This window comes from Penicillium angulare (genome assembly GCF_028827245.1).
Source record: "Penicillium angulare strain IBT 27051 chromosome Unknown utg000005l_segment0_segment0, whole genome shotgun sequence".
NCBI lineage: Eukaryota > Fungi > Ascomycota > Eurotiomycetes > Eurotiales > Aspergillaceae > Penicillium > Penicillium angulare.
Genome location: NW_026623164.1, coordinates 902,636 through 922,721, shown reverse-complemented (window position 1 = coordinate 922,721; position 20,086 = coordinate 902,636). Strand labels below are relative to the sequence as shown.

At 46.8% G+C, this 20,086-nt stretch overlaps 8 protein-coding genes across 8 annotated transcripts; 4 read left to right on the top strand and 4 right to left on the bottom strand.

Annotated features, from left to right (window-relative positions):
* Positions 1 to 763: 763 nt before the first annotated feature.
* N7478_007738 (GTPase-activating protein) lies at positions 764 to 4,267 on the bottom strand (the record flags this gene model as incomplete). Its single annotated transcript, XM_056923952.1, has 3 exons — positions 764 to 2,996; positions 3,053 to 3,404; positions 3,463 to 4,267. 3 exons carry the CDS (start codon positions 4,265 to 4,267, stop codon positions 764 to 766), a joined length of 3,390 nt encoding a protein of 1,129 aa, XP_056776678.1.
* Positions 4,268 to 5,032: 765 nt separating this feature from the next.
* Positions 5,033 to 6,387, bottom strand: N7478_007737 (uncharacterized protein; the record flags this gene model as incomplete). The annotated part of the gene is made up of 2 exons (XM_056923951.1): positions 5,033 to 6,082; positions 6,142 to 6,387. 2 exons carry the CDS (start codon positions 6,385 to 6,387, stop codon positions 5,033 to 5,035), a joined length of 1,296 nt encoding a protein of 431 aa, XP_056776677.1.
* A 1,285-nt stretch (positions 6,388 to 7,672) lies between these two features.
* N7478_007736 (uncharacterized protein) lies at positions 7,673 to 10,033 on the bottom strand (the record flags this gene model as incomplete). Its single annotated transcript, XM_056923950.1, has 1 exon — positions 7,673 to 10,033. One exon carries the CDS (start codon positions 10,031 to 10,033, stop codon positions 7,673 to 7,675), a length of 2,361 nt encoding a protein of 786 aa, XP_056776676.1.
* A 956-nt stretch (positions 10,034 to 10,989) lies between these two features.
* On the bottom strand, positions 10,990 to 11,917 carry N7478_007735 (glutathione S-transferase family protein; the record flags this gene model as incomplete). Its single annotated transcript, XM_056923949.1, has 3 exons — positions 10,990 to 11,092; positions 11,160 to 11,485; positions 11,582 to 11,917. 3 exons carry the CDS (start codon positions 11,915 to 11,917, stop codon positions 10,990 to 10,992), a joined length of 765 nt encoding a protein of 254 aa, XP_056776675.1.
* A 1,111-nt stretch (positions 11,918 to 13,028) lies between these two features.
* Positions 13,029 to 13,807, top strand: N7478_007734 (Mannosyltransferase 1 CMT1; the record flags this gene model as incomplete). The annotated part of the gene is made up of 2 exons (XM_056923948.1): positions 13,029 to 13,136; positions 13,304 to 13,807. 2 exons carry the CDS (start codon positions 13,029 to 13,031, stop codon positions 13,805 to 13,807), a joined length of 612 nt encoding a protein of 203 aa, XP_056776674.1.
* Positions 13,808 to 14,362: 555 nt separating this feature from the next.
* N7478_007733 (glycosyltransferase family 69 protein) lies at positions 14,363 to 15,711 on the top strand (the record flags this gene model as incomplete). The annotated part of the gene is made up of 3 exons (XM_056923947.1): positions 14,363 to 14,944; positions 15,015 to 15,240; positions 15,296 to 15,711. 3 exons carry the CDS (start codon positions 14,363 to 14,365, stop codon positions 15,709 to 15,711), a joined length of 1,224 nt encoding a protein of 407 aa, XP_056776673.1.
* A 928-nt stretch (positions 15,712 to 16,639) lies between these two features.
* N7478_007732 (alpha/beta-hydrolase) lies at positions 16,640 to 17,662 on the top strand (the record flags this gene model as incomplete). Its single annotated transcript, XM_056923946.1, has 1 exon — positions 16,640 to 17,662. One exon carries the CDS (start codon positions 16,640 to 16,642, stop codon positions 17,660 to 17,662), a length of 1,023 nt encoding a protein of 340 aa, XP_056776672.1.
* Positions 17,663 to 18,609: 947 nt separating this feature from the next.
* Positions 18,610 to 19,890, top strand: N7478_007731 (uncharacterized protein; the record flags this gene model as incomplete). The annotated part of the gene is made up of 1 exon (XM_056923945.1): positions 18,610 to 19,890. One exon carries the CDS (start codon positions 18,610 to 18,612, stop codon positions 19,888 to 19,890), a length of 1,281 nt encoding a protein of 426 aa, XP_056776671.1.
* Positions 19,891 to 20,086: the final 196 nt, after the last annotated feature.

The following is a 20,086-nucleotide window of genomic DNA, read 5'->3' as shown; positions in this document are numbered from 1 at the left end:
CTATTAAGTTCGCAGTAAAGGCTGCAAGTCTTAAGAGGAGTGTTTGGATGCGGTACGCCGGACCAAAGTCGCGGGGTAGGAAGAATGAGATGAATTCTGAGAATAGGGATAGACTCGTCATTTTGAGTTGATTTGATCAATTTATTCGATCTTGACAAGGTTGTTGGGGGCAAGGAAGAAGGAGAAGAGGGGGGAGCAGTGTTTATGGAGGTGGGACCTCTAACTGCGTTGCCTATTCATGAGGATGACGGGTGAAGGATGACGGAGGAATGGATCGGGCGAGTTTGAGTTGCGAAAGTGAAAATCCCAACTAAATTTAGCGCGTGGTTTGGCCCCCGTTCTTGGGTGCGGCTCTTATGGGGCCGGGGCGGAGCCGGAGCCGGAAGCCTTGGGCGGTGTTCGTGTACGGGACAGGGCTGTGCTGGGAGGAGGATTTAGGATTTTCAGGGTCTTTGCGCTATTCTGGTTTAGTTAGATTGGTATGGGGTACGGAGTATAGATTAATTACGTTTGAGCAAGGATAATTGACAAGGTTTAAATTTGAATTTCATTATCTACATTGTACATGGGTGGGGAATGCAGATCTAACGTACTAGGTATGATTGTCACGCGACAAAGAACAGAGTTGAGAAATCAAACCAAACCAAACCAAACATAATAAAATGAAATAAACAAGCAGAGGGAATAAAAGAGATCAAGACACCTTCCCACATAGACAGATGAACAAAAGGGAGAGAGATAAATAGACAAGATAAAGATTTCATCATGATTCAAACTCCACAACTTTACTAACCACTTCTGGATCATGGTTCGCTGACGAAGTAGGCGAAGCAGAATGACCAGGCTGCTTATTGGCTTCGGTATTATTGTGGGTTTTCCCATCAAGAAGAGAGGAGGCTTCCACTTCGGCTTCTTCGAGAAGGTCACGGTCCGCTTCACGGACACTGCGGCGCTCGGGGTCTGCCCCGTACGCCCCAGCACCCCAGCTGGGAATACCGCCTACCATCGCAGCAGTGGATACACTTCCGCGATGGGCGTAATCTTCGTCATCTTCTTCGTCGTCTTCATCATCGCGGTTGAGAGCGCTGCGTTCAAGGTCACGCTGTGCGTCGTCCATTCGCTTCTTAACTTCGGCTGCCATGCGGATACCATCTGTGACGATGTTATCGAGCACACCGCGAAGACCTTTGCCAGGCGGTACGATTCCGCCAGACGCGCCGGCGACGGGTGCGCCTGCTGTAGCGGAAATTTGGGAAGAGCGACCGCTGCCGATGTTGGAGAATGTGGTGAGATTGGATGAAAGGGATGATGATGCTGCTAGGGAAGCTGGGTGGGGGTGGTCGGATAGATGGAAGGATTGGGGGAAGTAGGATTCAAAAAATTGTTCGAGAAGCTCGTCGGCGAGGACCACCATGCGGAAGGTTGGAAGGGTGATGTGAAGGGGATTGTTAGGGTCCAGAGCTGGATTGGCAGATTCAGATTGTGGTCGCTCCCGGCCGCTGCTCTCGGACTGCGGCGTCTTGGGAGTTGCGGGCTTTTTAGATCCGGATTCACCATCGACATCAATCAGGTTTTCTTCGTCGTCACCTATGGTGAAGGAGTCAAGTTTCTCAGTGGCTTCAGCGGTCGCGTCGTTCTGAGCTGCAGCTTTCTGATTTTCGGGATGACTTGGGTCGGCATATTCGAAGCAGCGGCGAATGAATGCGCTTACACTACCGAGGAATCTCTCGTCTGTGGTGAGACTGCTCTTATCCGCATGGTCTCGCTCACGGGGACTCTGAAGGTCTTCCAGAGACTGTGTAGCTGTGATTGTTCCCTCGAAACCGCGGCGAGACAGGAATAGCAATGCCTCTGATATTTTCAATATTCCTTCACGATCAACTTGACCATTCCCACTATCATCGTAGAGATTGAAAAAATAGTTGATGTTATTCATGATATCTGGCGATCCTTTGAGACGCGCAAGACCATTGACAACGTGCTGAAGACCCAACCCCTCCTCGGGGTCGGTGGCCCACTTGCGATACAGGCGTTGCATGAACTCATGATCCGCAGGCTGGCGTCGATTAGCCCAGAGTAATGACTTGTTTCCCTTGAGACTGCCATAAACTTGAGAGTCCTTTCTCGTCGATGCGGGAGTGTCAGAAACAGCCCATTTAGAGGTAGCAGCCAAGAACTCGCGGAAAGCATCGTAGTCCATATTGGTAGGGCTAGGTCCTAAGCCAACACGGCCCATTTCTGTATCGGCAGGTGGTCCAAGAATGGAGAATCGCTCCGACTTCTTCTTTTGTTTCAGTCTTTGTTCTTCTTCCAGAAGCTTCTGGTGCTGTTGCCAGTGGTATAATGTTTCATAGAAGCGATCGTAAATGGTGCCAAGATCGTCAACGCTAAGACGCTTGCTTTCAGGCCCAAGGTTGCGAATAGAAGTGCGCTTTGCGAAGTTCTCAATGTTTTCTAACACAGCATCCTTGTGTTTATCACGAGTCTCGGTGATAGTGCTGTGTGTGATCCCTGAGAACTCCTTGAAGGCCACGACCATCAACTCTTGGAATCTTGTAATAGCCCGGAGCTTGGGATTCTCAGACCTGGGGTGGGCGGATTCATCCAATCGCGAGAAATAGGATTTGAGCACAGAGATGAAAGAGCCGTCATCTTGTATCTCTAAGAGTTCTTCGCCATTGATTCGCAAAATAGCCAAACCAACTTGAAACAGAACCTTGGGACCCTCTAAGAAGAAAACATCCAACACGCGAAAGGCAAAGACAAGAGGCATGGAGTTGATATACAAAGAAAGGAACCATGGCAAAGAGACAACCGAGAGCTGTACATCGAATTTCGCGAGATGTTCCCAAAGAACAGGCATTGTCTTCTCCACCAGGGACTCAAATACTTTTTGGTCAAGTAAAGTGCCGTACATAGTGGTGGAGTAGTAGCCTGGCAGAAGGCGATCGCAAAGCACCGAGAGAAGGAAAAAGGCCTGCGCCTCAGAGGTGTATCTAGTTAATGTTAGCGATAATTGTAAGTAGAAACAAAAGAGGGAGCTGAGACGAACATCAACAATGCAGCCACGACAATGTTCATTGCTTGACAGTAACCAATCTCCGCATTGGTCCAACTATATGCTGTGAGAACTCGTCGTAAACGACCAATGCCCTCCTCACTTTGAAATCCGGGGTATTCAGGCAAACTCCTGTTCAAGTCTTTCTCAATTTCATCAATGGCCAGGGACTCTTGTCCTTCAAATTTAGCCAATGTCTCTGTGTAAAGATTTGGCGACCGAACACGAAGAAACATAGATCCAGACGTGAGCTCCCAAATCTCTCCACGGAGGCGATTAGGTAAACCGACCCGGATCAATTTGTGAAACGTTGGCTGGCGTACGAGCGTTGTGTTACGGCCGTTCTCTGTACGGTTGTCAATAAAAGATCGGCAAGTAATTTGTGATTCAAGCACTGAACTTACCTCTGAAATATTCACCCCAAAGTCTCATCTTACTACGGTCTCGAAGCTTGCGCGCATCGCCAGGATATCGGAAGAGCATACCCAGTCCAGCATTGGGGGGCTGGCGACCATTAGGATCACTCTCCTCTTTCGCGGTGATCTTCGCACCCGACAGCAGGTATTCCGAGTAACAATCTGTCACCACTGACCGTAGACTGTCAACTTCCTTCATACCCTCCCGTAGACCTTTCTTTAAACAGTCACAGAACCGCTCGCAGGCCTGCCTGCTACCGACAAGTTGGAGAATAAGACGTTGAGGCACGAGATTAGGCTCCTGTTGCTTATTCAACAACCCATTCCATGTCGTCAACGCCAAGGAGAAAACATGGCTAGCGCTATGCAGTCGTTCAACTCGACGAACACATGATAGGGGTAATGTGAAGCCATTCCCCGAGGGTCCAGTTCCATGCGTTTGACCAGTCCAGCTAGTAGATGCACTGTGTGTAGACGAAGGCAGGAAGCTAGTGGGTTGTGTAGAGAAACAAATAAATCGTTCACTGAGGTGGAGACGCCCCGTGTACCGATTCCCAGCTTTATCAACGCGACGAGAGGCCTCTCCAGATCCCGAAGAAGAGTTTGGTAGTGGGAGGACGAGGTCGGCTGTGATTTCTTGTAGGGGGGTCTGCGAATCGGGGAGGCGGAATTGTTGACGGAAGAGGGAGGCTTTCGAGGGACTATCGTCGGATGATGAGAGGGAGGGGATATTGAAATTGGCCGGGTCAATCAGTGATTGTGCCTTCTGCATGAATGATGACCATGACGCCATCCTGGGCAGCTAGAGGTCGATTGGACCAGCTGTTTGACAGGTAGGTACACGGTCCCGAGGATATCGGGGGGCGGAGCTATAGCGGTGACGTGAGGCGGGAAAGCCGATCCGGGCTAGGAGTAAACAAAATAGCCCGTACAAGATTCAAAAGAAAGCTCTAAGGTCATTGTACGGCCTCCAGTCCATTTAGGTCAAGCACTGGACCTGCAGCTTGCGCAAAATGTGGGGATTAAGTGGTTGTTGTCCGCTTGATAGCCGTGGTCTCATGGGAGGGGGCCGAACGGGCTGAGTACCGTATCACGTGAATCAGCCTTATAGCCGCATTGAGCATCAATAGATAGATTAGTTATTTGAAAATTTATTATAAAATAAAAGTTATTGGATATGTGCTTTGTGGCTGTGTATTTAATGGGCATATTCAATCAATGCAATACCGCATTGTGGAGTGTAGCATATTTACTAGGTTGGTCAATATTATTGTATCTACCAAGTTAGGCGGGGCTTTTGCTTTATATCCCAGGACAAAACTGCATTGTAAGAAAATCTCGCTGTACAAGCTGGACATTGAAGGATGAATAAAACAGATATAAGGGGAAAAGTTACTCAGAACTAAAGGAGAATAATGAACCGAATCCTCCAGGATAAACAGTCTGACTCTCGAGTATAGATATTCAGAACATTCTCAGTCACGACTCAGGAGAGAGAATCCAGGCAATTCTTCTGGTGAGCCAGTGAACAAGTTTAAATTTAATATCAAACTTAAACTTAATTCTTATCCATAGACGCACGGGTTTCGGATGTCTCCTGGCTGTACTCAGGAAGGAACTCCTCCTCGGCAGACTCAGACATAAGACCCTGCTTCTCACAGGTGGCACCCTCCTCCCAAGCAGCCTTGTGCTCCTGGTTCTTGGTACCGCGGTAGCGCTGCCAGAGGAAGACAACAGCCTGGCCGACAAGCATACCAACAGCGCTGGCAGTGAGACCAGCTAGAACACCGAGAATGGCAGGCACGACGATGAAGCGGACAACACGGGAGAAAGTGTGGGCGAAAGCACCGTGAGGGGGACCTCCGTGGTGCTTGTGGTGGTGAGAGTGAGGACGGCCATCTTCAGCCTCAGGGTTGAAGTGATCGCCGTCGGGGTGGTGGTGATGGGGGCGATGTCCCTTGGGCTCGGAGTCGTCCTCAAAGTCGTGGAATGAAGGGAAAGGAGGCATGCCCTCAGGGTGGAAGTCATGGTGGGGACGGTGGTGCTTGAAGTCCTCGAATTCCTCTGCACTGCCCTCGTGGTGACCGTGGTGCTCACCCATGGCGTGCTTGTCCTCTTTGCCATGCTTCCCGTGCTTTCCGTGGCAGCCCTTCTTGCCACCCTTGCCTCTGAATCGGTCCTTGGCAGCCTCAAGAAGGCCGTGGACGCGATCGAACAAAAGCTCCTGCAGACACTTAGGCTTACCCTCGCACTTTTTCCACGACAGCTTCTCAGCTGGTGGGGCGGTGTTGTCGATCTCGCCATCAACGAGGAGCAGATCTCCGGTCGGGGTGAGGATCATAGTCATAGCGACGGTGTCGACGGGGACAGGGTGAGTTTCAAGGTCGAGAATGGTGAAGCGAGCATCCAGAACGTCGAAGCCTTCCTCCACATTGGAATCCTTGGAGCGCGAGGTAACCTCCAGGGCGTATCCAACAAGCATGGGGCTTGATTCTTCGTCACCATCACGGGCATGCTGGACGGCGGTGATAGGAGTAGGAGGAACGGGAGGGAAAATTTGATGATCGTTGGCCAGCAGACGGTTCTCTTCCATGTGGAACTCGACGAACTGTAGGAATACTTTTAGCCGCCGTACAATCAGTTTTGTGCTTTGGTTGAATTTCTTACCAGAGTGGATGGCTTGTTATCAGACCAGCTGACAACACCCTCCTCATTAACCCCACGGAAGGGGCACGCGTCGCAGTTCAGCATCACAGCGTAGGAGACATCAGGGTAGGTGGGTTGAAGTATGTTAACGAAATCGTCTTCGATCCCTTCCACTTGATCCACTTGTGGTACGGTCTCAGGGATAACCAGCATGGCGCTGGCGCCCACAGCGAGCGCACCACCCAGCAGGATGGAGCGAGAAAACATGGTTGAAAAGAGCGGACGTCGAAGACAGGATATGGTGGATGAATGTCAAGAGACGTCCGAAGGGGAAGAGGAGATCTTTAGAGGGGAAAGAAAGGGAGTGGAGCTGATCCGTCTAAGTCCGCCATGGGGCGAGTGAGTGGAGCGGGTGACGCCAGCTCGATGCGTGGCGCAGGCTGTGATTGGCTGGAAGATGCAGTTTGACTCTTTTGCCCATTGCACTTTGTCATTAGAAAATACAGGTTTGTGACAATACAGAAGCCCACTTTTCACTTGTTTTATATGCGGATATTATTAGAACAATAGAAGATTTGGTATATTTCTTGTATTACAATGACGATTTCTCACCCTGTTGACGAGTAACCGCCGACTAACCTCCAAATGGAGTTCATCCCCGAAGCCTACAATCTCTTAGACAAAAATCGGTATTCAAGTCCGTAGATACATATCCAGCCTATCACTAAACGATTCCCTCACCACGGGGCTATCCCTGAATACAGTAGTTCAGCATACGTGAACATCGTGAACACAACAAAAAAAAAAAAAAAAAAAAAACCGGGGGCGGTTTCAAGACTTCAAAGGGTCTATCTAATCGAGTCACGGGGATTATACTCGCTGGTAATTTCTTTACCCTACGCAATAGTAGACGCGTCTTTCTCTATCTTAGGCCTCTACTTGCATGCCGTCTTTTTAAGTTGAAAACCAGTAAAAGGAAAAAGAAAAGCGCATTCGCTATGCATTGTTCAAACTCTAATTAAATCGTACATAGGATGAATCCGTGGCGTTCGTGGCCTCTAGGTATATTCAACTCCAATATCCAGGTAAAGTCAAGTATTAAAAAATCGCTCATAAATAAAGGGGCAAACCATACATAGTTGCCACTATGAGGATGTTGATCGTTGATGCTAATCGCTCATGTTGGTAGTGGTGTTGGTTCTGGCCGCTGATGCTAGTCGTTTGTATTTTTATTTGGGTGTGTAGTTAGGTGATGTTTGATGTTTGGATGTTTGGATGTATATTTTGAGTGTGTTTTTGTGTTGGTGTTGGTGCAGGTGCAGGTGCAGGTCGTTGATGCTGATAATTGATACACAACAAGCATTAGACATGGGGAAATCAAGCCAACGCCAGCGTTGGCATATGATGTATCAACCCAGAAATCCGGCTATGTTGGGCTATTATGTCTTCTCAGTCCCGTCGATAAATTTCATTCCATATCATATCCGATCTCATCTCATATGTATCGTCTTAGATCTCAAATCTGTAGAAAAATGTCGTGTTTTCCACTCAATCAACCCATTGTTGCCCGGTCAAGGCCACAATATTTCACAATATCAAAAAACCAGATGCCGAACCAAGTGAGCTCATCTTTCTCATAGAGCTCGCGATAATTATTTATCGCTTCAGGTGTAAAGGCATTAAGTGGTGAAAATGTTTGTTCGAGTCGATGTTGTATGGTAGGCCCAAAGACGGTAGTGAATACATATGCCCCAAGCACTAATTCGACCTGATTTTTTCGGGCTGTGCGTTTGATCCATGATTTTGTTTTTTCAGCTGCTTTTTCTAGGCGCTCAATGACGTTGATGTTAATGGTGACTTCGCAATTTTGTCGGCTTTCACGAGGCCATGAGCCAGGCATTTTGGGATTTGATGATTTGTACGTTGATTTTTTGGATATTCTGTTGGATTTGTTTTGTCTGGTGTTTTGTTTGGTATTGGTAAGTCGGCGGCGCTTGGATACGACGCTCGGATCAGAAGAAGGAGTAAGTACACGAGTATTTTCAAGTGCTGGTTCTTGTACAGTTTGTGATTCTGGTGTTGGTGGTTTGATAAGAGACTCTTCGTAGTCACGTTTCACTCTGAGGCGATGTCCTTGTGGAAGCAATGAGATTAGATCAATCACTTCAGTGGTAACTGGGAAAGGAGCCACATCGTGGTATGGGCAAAGCTCTGGGCATTTCAGGTAGCGATGTATGAGCGGCTTGTCTTCTCCATTCACTGGTGGTGGAGATGGGGATGGCTCTGGTGGAGGTGTGACTAGTTCTTGTTGTTGACGGCGGCGGTGGAATTCAAGTAAAGCCTGCATCTCTATTCTGTGCTTTTTCGATTCAGCTAACTTTCTGATTTTGTTGGGTCGCCGTAATGGATGTGGAGAGTCAACCTTTGCACGCTTGGGTGGGCTAGGAAGTTCCTCTGGGTTAAGTGTCTGTTCTGAGTTGATGTTCGCGCCGCCAGCTGCCAGCTGGTTGCCGATTGTAGGTCCGGTGATATAATCATCAACGTTGGCTTGTGAGGTTGTAAAACGCACGCGCTTTCGTGAGAACTCAGGTACGGGGATTTGCATGGTCAATTGCAGTGGCAGCGAGGTATTGGACGAAATGGCGTCGGATTCAGTGTCCGGTAAGAAGAATTTGTCGAGGAAGCTGGCTGGTGGGCTTGGTACTGGGCCGCGTGATGAGCTGCGTGAGTTGAAGACGCTGGTATCTTCAAGATCAGAGAAGTCTTCAGAAGCGAGCTCGAGCTCAAGATCTAAAGGTCTTTGATTCGGATTGAAAACTTGAGTAGAGCTCCAGAAGTGTTCTGGTGATGGTGGTGGTGATTCACTGTGAGCTGGTGATGCACAGTGAGATCGTGGATGATGATTGAAGGGTTCGTCTGATTCACTGAATGGGCTGAAAAGTGGTTCTTCAAATGATTTTGAAGGAGCTGATTCATTTACGAGACGAATAGTATTTGGCAAAGAGGTACGACTGCGATGTTTGGGGTAAAAAGAAGTTCTGCGAGTGTATCTTGATTCTTCAAGGAGATTGAGTCGTGGTCTGTCTGCTCTCACTTTGGTTGCCTTCGCTTGTGTACACCCAAAGGGGAAATCCAAAACATCAACAGTGAATAAACAAGGTGACCTCACTATGGAATCAGATTCTCCGTTCCGACTCTGCGGCCCGTAGAATATCCGACTTTCCATTTCTGTATGGAGTGAATGAGTTCTTTCTGCTACAGCCTCCTCTGTGGTACTCAAGAATTCTTCCAGTCTCTCCCGATCACGTATTATTTCATCTCTGCTTTCTTGAAGACACGTTTCAAGCTCCTGTATATGCTGCTGCAAGCGATCTCTGTTATTTGTAGAACGAGAGACTTCAACTCTACAGATGTTGACATCGGCCGCAGCCTGTTTTATGATGTGCCTGAGCCGGGCTGAAGTATCTCTTTCCTGCTTGAGACGCACTTGGAGCTCCTCCTCCCTTTCCTTCCATTTCTTTCTCTGTGCCTCAGCTGTATTCTCCATTTCCAAGATCATCTCCTCGGCCTTCCCAATATTCCACTCGTTGACATCGGCTCGTTCTGTTTCGCTGTTCAATTGCCCTCGTAGGCTCCGGACTTCGGTTTCTAGTCGCGCGTTCCGCTTCTTTTCTTCCTCGTTTATTATCTCGTATTCGACTAACCGGTCATAGAGCTCTTTATATGCCAGTGCTTTTTCTTCTGCTTCCTTCTGTGCCTCATAACGTCGTTGTACTTCATTGCGATGAGACTTCTCCAGCTTCCGCTTCTCCCGCTTCTCCCGCCTCTCCAATGCATTTGAGTCTGAGGGCCTGCCATCATCTCTGTTGGAACGGCGGCCATCTGAAGGGTCCTCATCAGAGGGGAGTGCCATGTTTTGTCGGAAGTATCTGCTTTTGATCCATTAATCAGTATTTTTGTGATATCGTTTGCCAATTTTAGCGGGATAACATCAAAGGTAGGGATTGGCGAGAGGGGGGGTTGCTCGCTCTTATAAAGATCTTTAAATAGCGATCTATTATTCTTTGAATATTGTCTTCAGCCATATTACCTTTGTTTCAGATTCTTTAAATATAAATGACTTGGGCTATCTAGATTCAGACTGAACCGTTTAAACAATCCTTTGTTTCCACGTCTTTGTTCTATGCGGCGCCATACCCACTGCAAATGGGACATCTGATTATTAACCAATAAATAAAAAGTACAATCCAGAGAGATATGATGCCAAGTATGAAAATAGAAGTTTCCTAACATACGCTATGTCTTCAAAGTGTAGCATTCCGCAAATATTATACCCAAAGCACTAGGTTATATCGGTAGTTCATTGATACTAGGTTCTTCGGAGATGCACCACAGGCCTACTACAGAACTCAGCCCTATCTCCGACATACACTAATGAAAATAAAATCTCCGAGGTGGCTCTAGCTTTCGGCTCCACATCTGGAATTAAACAACAGTTTCCACCGCTGTTGCCTTGAAATGAAATCCCGAGTGGAACCTGAAGTGGGTACACGTAACCCTCAAAGATGAGGTGGCACTGTAGGCTACAAAAACTTGTTCATCTAGCCACGCGGCACTTGAAAAGATCGACAAATTGTCAATTTGGGCTTCGTTTTTAGGATGATCATATGTGACGCTATGTCTACGTAGGCATTGTACGTTGCCCGAGAATCTTACAGGCAACAACTTGAACTTTGGGACGCGCTGAAGTAACAGGTTTGTGTGTATTAAGCAATCATAGTTAGTAAAATTGAAATACTTGAATGGGGCACAAACGCTCTCGCTATATCAACAAAACCAAAACTTGGAAGCTACCTTGAATTCCCTCCACTACTCCCACAACTCATAGTCAGGGAAATACACATCATGAATGCGACGGGCATATACCAAAAGAGCCGGATAACCCCGAATAATACATTGCGTAGTTGGTGCCCTAAAGTAATAAAAAAGCATATGTTAAGGACCAAAGGATAGGTATGTCACGGAAAAAGAAAACTTACGACTCACAAACCAACCCTGCCGCGATGAAGCCATAAACAACTGCATCTGCCTCGGTCGGCTCCTCTCCACCCCATACCCAGAACGGTCCTTCATTGTCCCCATGCCTAGCATGAGATTCAGAAATAGCAGCGTTCAAAGTATCCCAGAGATCAATGCGGAAAGCAGCGATTTCCTCGTCGGTGAATTTCCCGGTCCCTTGGCCGTTGAGAGTGCGAAGGTTTTTGTTGTAGATGATGTTGCCCACGACTACCTTGACAGGCCAGGGTAGTGCAGCGAGAATCTTATCTCGCATGGTGTAGTAGTTCTGTATCCATTTCTCATACCCCTAAATATCAAAGCAGATTGTGTTAGATTTTCGGAGAATTTTGAAATATTGAATCATTGACATGGATTGCAGGGAATTTGAAGATCATGAACATACCCCATAAAAATATAATTTGTCTTCGAGTAAAGCTTGTAGTGCTATATCTTGAAGTCTTTGAGATCCAGAGAGCTTGGAATTAAGATATTTCAGTTTTTTAGACTGAATGAGCTCTTTGATGATGAGAGTTGAGTCGGAAAGGAGTTTCGTGCTTTTGTCCTCATTCTCGATGGAGATGTATGGCAGTTTTCCCTTGGGAGAGTTGGACATAGAACCTGGCTCTGTTTTGTATGCGATATTTCCGAATCGAAGACGAGCTTCGAGCTTCGTGACGAATGGGGACCAGACGTAGCGGCCGGTGTCGGGGAAGCCGCGGAAGACAGTCAGAGATGACATTGTGAGGGTATGAGAAGCTTTAATGTTCTTGCAGAGTAACTTGAATTTGTGAAGAGCGGGACCTGGTAGCTTGAAGCTTATATATACCCCTCAAATGATCTAGACATGTTCAAGCTATGCCGGCATTTGCGCGGGCGCAGCGATAAACCAGAGTAAGGTAGATCCGGGGCTTCAAGATCACTCAAAGCGCGTCAAAGCTTATTCGAATCGCCGCAAAATGCGAATCTATCGGTCTTTTCTACCGTAGCTGAATTAACCAGACCAGAGGAGATCATCATTGAATCCTGGAGAGTGTTAAAATGATTTCATTGGCTTGTTCGACGGGTGTATACGAGCGGGTGGTGACTCTCGGCGGTTGGTGAATGGCCGACCGGCCATTGAGGTCCGCGTCAACGGTCTTTAATCGTTCCTCTTTCCATTTAATATGATTTAAACTACCTGTTAGGCGGATTGGTTATGCGTATTCTATAAAGAGCCTCAAAATCATTGGTTTTGCCTTTGATAGAGACATCTGGAGTGCTCGAGGTTTCTTTTCTTTGACTTGAACTTGGAAGCCGAAATCTCCCTTCAAGGCTTAAAATATGTCCACGGATTTAGTATCTACCCTGACTAGTACTAGTACCATCGTGGAGACTCTTCTAAACTTGAACGTGAGCATTAGAACTTGAATGCCACAAATCTAACAGACGTTGGGTCCCAGTGTGGCTTTCCCAATAGATCTTGAACATTTGAAGATGTCCAATGGTTTATATGGCCTCGCATGTGTCATGCTGAATCAAGCCGTAGGGAGAGTAATATCTCATGCAATTTTATCCCTAGACCATATCCACATCCTTGATTTCAATATTAGACATATATTGTTCAATCAAAATGCAGGGTCAGGACCCTGCACTAACGGCTAGGCGAAATGAGTAGAATAGATTAATCCCGAAACGCTAAGGATGTCACGGAGGCTTCGGAAATGAGCCAGTGGGCACTTGGCACGCCACATTTCAGGGTCATCTAAATCCCTGAATAGGCCGAGAACATTAAAAGAAAAGGGTCATGTCAAGAAATGGTACGGGGGTTGAAAGTTTAATTTTCAGAGCAGATCGTCTCCTGCGGGTTCACTATGGGAAACTTCACGATCGTGAACGGCCAGATCTACACGCCAGGGCTGGCTATTGTGGATGCCCCACAACCATACACTCCTTTAGGAGGAGGCAAGTTCCAAGTGAAAGTACGAATGATGAATGATCGCTAACAGATATTGAATGTCCAGACACCCTCCAAGTTGCGATCGACGTATCTGGAGATGGCCAACTTCCCTGGCCACCGTCTACTCAATCCGACAATGCAGCAACTCTCTTCCACAACATCACACTGTTCCTAACTTCTGAGTCCCAGTCGCATAATTTCACCTTGTCCAATGGTACTGTGCCGCCCAGCAACTCATCCGGATATGTCGGACCCGTACTAGATCTCGAACCTTCATCAACGGTCAAACATGTGAATTGGGTATGGCCCAGATGTTTCGTCGGCAGCGGGGATGGAGACAGTAGCGACGGCACGGCACGAGGCGCATACAACATTACCATGCATCAATCTTTTCGCTGGAATGACACCGACTATTATACTGTGTTTAATTTGCCTATCTCGGTGACAAATAGTATTTCTCAGAGCTCGGATCGAGTGGAGTGCGATTTGCTTGAGAATGAGATGGTTGAAGCGAAGAATGATGGCTCTGATTCACTTCCTGGTCAGCCTTGGTTAGAGGGAGGTAGTTCAAGTACAGCAACTGAATCGGGGGCAGCAGCAACTTCAACGAGTGTGGGGACGAGGGTTCAGAAGAAAGCGGCCCTTGCGGCTGCGGGAGCAGTTTGCTGGGTGTTTTGGCATTTGATGAGGTAAATGGACAAATAGTCGCCCCCTTTTGACTTCTTGGTGGATAAACCACTTGTTTTCTCCTTGATTTATTCATTTCTCCCCTTTACTGCTTTGTCCAGGAGGTTTTCTTTGGTTCTTCATTCTGATTTAATCACTGTCCACGTGTTAGGGTCGATCTTCACTGTACATAATCTGCTTTGTTCCCTGGAGAAAAGAACATGTCGACCAGGCTCAACTGACTCGCCCGATCGTCTCCAAGTGATCGCCGCGCGTCTTTCTGGCTTCGGAAGTATGAAGGGCTTCAAGTCTCCGCAGCACCGACTTGACCCCTTGATTCCAGACTGTGTCTTCCGTTCCAGATTCAATTTCTAGGCAAAAAGACAAAAAAAGACTTGGCTTCTTCGACTTTTTCCTAGCCCCCGCCCGTATCCGATCAGGGGGTCAATTTTCACCCATCACCAAAACACGATGCTCTAAGTCTCGCCCATCTTTTTAATTTTAATTTTTCTTAGTCTCGATCTTTGATTTGATTTGATTTCCTGCCGCGATTCTTGCCGCGATTCCCGGCGTCCACTCATTATGTTCCTCCCGATTCCATATGCCCGCACTATGCGTCGGACAATGGTCCGAACCCGCATCCTCCGCACTCTCCTTATCATATTCATAGCCTGGAATCTTATCGAGCTACACCTTACTCTCCGACGAATCTCCGAAGTCGACATCATCTACCGCGAACAACCTCAGCGAAATGAACGAATATATATTGCCAGCGTGAATTGGAATAGTGAATGGATTCTACGAAGTCACTGGAGCCAGGCCCTTGTGGAATTAGCTTGGAAACTTGGCCCGGGCAACGTATATATTAGCATATATGAGAGTGGCAGCTATGATAATACTAAGGATGCTTTGAGGGAGTTGGATATGGAACTCGATCGTCTTCAAATACCACACAGTATCACCTTGTCGCCTGTTACACATGCGGATGAAATGGCTGCTGTGCCTGGAGAGGGGTGGATTGATACACCGAGGGGGCACATGGAATTGCGGCGCATTCCGTACTTAGCGCGAACTCGTAATCGGAGTTTGCAGCCGTTGGAGGAATTGGCGAAGCAAGGTATCACATTTGATAGGGTTTTGTTTCTCAATGATGTAGTTTTTACGGTATGGATTCAATACCTTCAAGGTTTCTATGGATTATTGCCCGGGCATTTGCTAATTAGATCTGATTTAGCCAAATGATGTTTTTGAATTGCTCGATACCAACGATGGCAGCTATGCAGCTGCTTGCTCGATGGACTTTTCTAAACCACCACATTACTATGACACATTTGCTCTTCGCGATGCTAGTGGACATGAAGCTATACAGTCAACATGGCCATTCTTTCGCAACGCTGTATCTCGAAATGCCGTGAAAAATCTGTCACCAGTTCCAGTAAAGAGCTGCTGGAACGGAATGGGTAAGTCAAATGTCCAAATCCCCCGATGCATCTCATATTCTAACATACTTTCCAGTTGCAATGCCTGCCGCTCCTTTCACGGCTAAACACCCCCTGCGATTCCGTGGAATCCCAGACTCACTTGCATCTTCGCATTTGGAAGCTTCCGAATGCTGCCTTATTCACGCAGATAACCCTCTATCAACAAAAGACGGAATATATATGAATCCTCTCGTCCGCGTTGGATACAGCGGCCCGGCCTATGTGGCCGTCAACCCTATCATGAACTGGCTCTCCGCACGCTCTATCTTGCAAGGCCTGTGGGTGAATAGGATACGACGCTGGACAACGTCGACCTGGTTGAAAGACAAGCTAGCTCAGCGTCGCATCGATCGCTGGACAGCCTTGAGTCCCGAGAACAATGAACCAGCCAGATTCTGTATAATCAACGAGATGCAAGTCTTACATGCCGAGGGGTGGGACCACTTGTAAAGCAAATATCCCCCCCCCCCCAGGTACCAGGTCATGGCGCTCTACACTATGACCAGCAGTGTATATCTACTTTTGGAATGTTAAATAAAATGTACATAGCCTCAGACATATAGTTTCCCATTCGAGTAATCGACTTTAATACTATCCAAAAGCAGACCCAGTATCAAGCCACAAAATCTTCGTATCTCGTATCTAACTTGCTCCAGAACCATGTAGAAGCATTATAGCCTCGATTTTCTTCAAAATCCGCGTGATATGCCAGCCCCCACTGTCTCTTTCAGCGTGGCGTGTGGATTCAGCTTACGATCTTCGCTATTTGGGTCAATAAGCTTCAATCTTTGTTCACAGCTAAAACACAGTGATGTGGGGGCGTCAACTTAAGCGCCCCACGATGGAGAATCTGCAAATCATAATGAAGAATATCAGAATTGATGAACGTTGCCTACATAGATGGCCTTTTCTGATTTGTGCTTTTGAGATTCAAGACTTTGTCAAGCAACAAGAAAAAAACCAAAACCTTTGCTTGCAATTATCTCCATTTTTGGTACGGACTACTTACTCTGCGACACCTCCATTTCCACCTGGGGCCGTTAACCAAGTTTTGCCCCAATGAAAATCACAGCAAAATGACACAACTACGCTTATCCTTTCATTCCTTTCATATTCATATTCGCCACCAAAATAGTCCGCTACAGTAGGCAATTCCACCCATTTCTGCAAAAGCCCATTCTAACCCGATACGATCTGTATTTCGGATATTCATGACGATCAAAGCCCCAATGCCAAGAATATCCCGATTTGCCCCCGATAACGCCAAGAGCCAAGAGTACCTATAACCAGCACCCATCCTCAATCTGCATAGACTTAAATAATCAAACAATCAAATTGTGCAACTTTCAGATTTGATTTTCAACTCAAATTCAAAATCATGGCAAATTCAATCCATCGCCGTATCTCGGCGTCTACTCAGCTCTCTTATCTGAGCAATATCCCCTCTTTACCAAGGGATACCCCTATAACTCGAATCTCCTTGATGATCCACGGCTGGACCTGTCGCGCAACACATTATATCCCTCTAATAACCCTTCTCTCGGAACAGGGGTTCGGCGCTGAAAATGGATATCTCTATATCGCTGTTGATTTACCTGGTCATGGGGAGTCGAGCTCGTCTACACTTCCTGAGCCTGAAAAGGGGGGATTAATAGAACTTCTTCAGGTGTTTTATGAAGAGATTCTGTCCGGACTACCGTCACAAACTGGGGCTGATAGTGAAACGAATAATTCAAATCCAATCCCACTTGACTTTTACGGTCATAGTATGGGTACAAGGGTGGGATTTGGATTATATTCTTTTCTTTCTTCGACAATCTTCAACGATATGAAGGTTTTGCCGACCCATTTTATCTTTCTCGACGGTTCATTTACAAGTACCAATCCACCTGATCCAATCAGTATTAGTATGATGAACCAATATGAAGAGATACTGAAAGAGAGAGCACTAGGTGGAATGCATAAGTATTTTGGTTCAAGGACATCGGAGTCCTTCAAGACTGAGATGAGGACGTTTATGGCGTATTCCGACTTCCCTTATCTTTTGCGAATTGCGCATTGGTATAGTGGGTATGACTGCTTTATTCCCTCGCTTATGGATGATTTAAGCACGAGGAATCATGAGTGGGTTTCGGAGGGGAAGGAACCTGTGAGGATTTTGAATATTCAGGGACAGGAAGTTGGTCCTGATGGGAGACATAGTATTCATAAGGATTTTGTGACTGTTTATATGGGATTGTTGAGGGAGCATCTGACGCCGTGGGTGACGGAGTATGTTATTGAGGATACGAGTCATTTTGTACATGTTGATGATGTTGAGGAGGTTGCGAGGCAGTTGGTGCATCTTCATGCTGGTGGAGTGGATGCGGTGAATTCTAAGCATGAGCAGGCCAGATTATGAAGACGAGCGGAACGTGATTAGATGACATCTTGTATACTTCTCAAATTCAAATGAGACATGACTCTTAAATACGATTTATTTCATTGAGCTGATGTGACGTCAATTATGGGTGAATTCTCCGGTAAACGAAGCGCGTGGAGTGTATCTAGGCATGGAACATTCTTGACATGCGCGATCAATCCGCGAGACAAACTTGAAGCTAAGTCGAATGTCCAACGGAGTTTCCAAGACGTCAAGTATGCTGTATGCGATCGCGTGGAGACTATCAAGTTGAGTCTACTTATCCTTTGATCGGCTCAGTTAGCCCAGAAACAAGGTGCAAAGTTCAATCAGGACTTCTCGATAGCCTTGAAGGGATTCCGCACTCGGAAACAATGTGGGCCCTCCCTCCCCAGGATTGAGGAATGATCAGCCCAGGAACACTGCAAATGACTTCGGAAACATACCTGACGTTTGCCCCTTACAGATATTTGTTTATATACAAGTAAGATGCCCCGGGGTATGGGCGAACCCCGAAGCTTGATTTCGGAGCTCGTTGCACATCTGCGATAGAGCGACGATTCAACAACAAACATCTACCTACGCAGCCTATACAAAAATAGAAGCCAGAAGAATTTGCGCGCCAAATCAGATCTTAATAACGCCCCTTCCTTTCGCGCGAAAGCCCTCGCTGGTTTGAAATCGCTCCATTCTGGAAGTGGGTGAGATCACATTCTCATTATGTGGGAATATTACCGGGGTAAATCGATTTTTCTAACTGGTGGCACGGGTACATTGGGAACTGCGATCTTATGCAGACTTCTTAGCCAAGCTGCGCCAAAACGAATATTCGTGTTATGCCGTGGAGGGCCAGAGTAGGTTGCGGCTATCATCCACCATTAAGTACAGCAACTGACATTCGTTAAAGAAATGCGCACGCAAAATGGCAGAAACTCCTACCAGAAGCCATGGCCGCAGCCCTTTTCCAAAGCTCATGCGTCACATTCCTAAGCGGCGATATTACACTCAAGCAGATGGGTCTACACGAGTCAGACTGGCGACAACTCAAGAAAAACGTCCAAGTGATCATCCACGCTGCATCGTCGGTTAGTTTAACATGTCCGCTACCCAAACTGGCAACATCAATCATTGCGCCGAGTATATCGCTCGCCGAAACAGCGATGGAATTTGAAGATCTTCAGCATTTCGTTTACGTTTCTTCTGCATTCGCGAATGCCCATCTATGGAAAACGACCGATAAATCCGAAGTCACCGTTAAAGAGTGCATTTACTCCCTTGGTCCGCATCAGGAGGTATATGATCCGCATAATTTGGACGAGTGGGCTGGATTCGGTCCACAGACAGAACACGAGTGGAGAAGTGTCCTGGATACAGGGACAAGCATTGAATTCGACTATAATGATTTTCCCTGGCCATATGCGTATGCGAAACACCTTACGGAGCGTCTTCTTATCAATGCCTTTATGCAAAATGAAGCTACTGAAAAGCTCCTCATCATTCGACCTTCTTGTCTAGGTCCTGCTATCACCCAGCCATATCCTGGATACTCGAGCTCAACATCTACACCATCAACAGGTCTCGCAGCATCAATCCTGTTATACGCAGGAAAGCACATGAAATTCCCGACTAGAAGCACAGATCCCGAAAACGAAGTGACAATGGACGAAGTGCCCATAGACGTCGTGGTAGATCGACTCCTCTCCCACACAGCAAAGGGAACATTCGGCTGCGTCCACGCGGTAGCTGGAAAAAAGGCTCGATTACGCTTCAAAGACTGGTGGCCCGTTGTTATGAAAGAGCGTCGTCTACCATGGATTGTCCGTCCCGAATGGACATTTCTAGACTGGCACTCTGCCAAGTTGCATCCAGCTGCTAAATTCTATGTTATTCTCGGAACATCATTTGAATTTGGAGATGAGCAGGCGTCAAAACTTCTACCTAAGCTTAATGCGCATGAGAAGTTGCATTTAAAGCTCTTTGCCGATGAATTTGATGAATCTCATCCGTATGATTTGGCGCAGAGGAGAAATAAGATTCGGGAGGTTGGAATGAGGATGGCGAAGAAGAAACATTTACCGAGGTGCTTTGTTAAAGTTTGTACGAGGCCGGGGAGACAGAGTAGTTCGGATCTGGCGTGTAAACCACACCATACCATGCATGAGTATGGGGCTAAGTTTGATGTTTCGAAGGAAGCTGAGTCTGAAGCGTTTCGGCATAGCGTACACTAGCATAGCATAGCTCATTCTTTTCTTTTGTTGTGTTTTGTTTCGATGATTCAATGATATACCACGGTCATTCAGCCTTTTATTTGTTCTTCCGTATTGTTAGATGGAATTATTTTCAATTATGCTATTATGTACTGTTTTATGAAGTTATGATTATGGTATGTGAGAGACAAAATATGCAGTGACCCTTCAAGCCGCG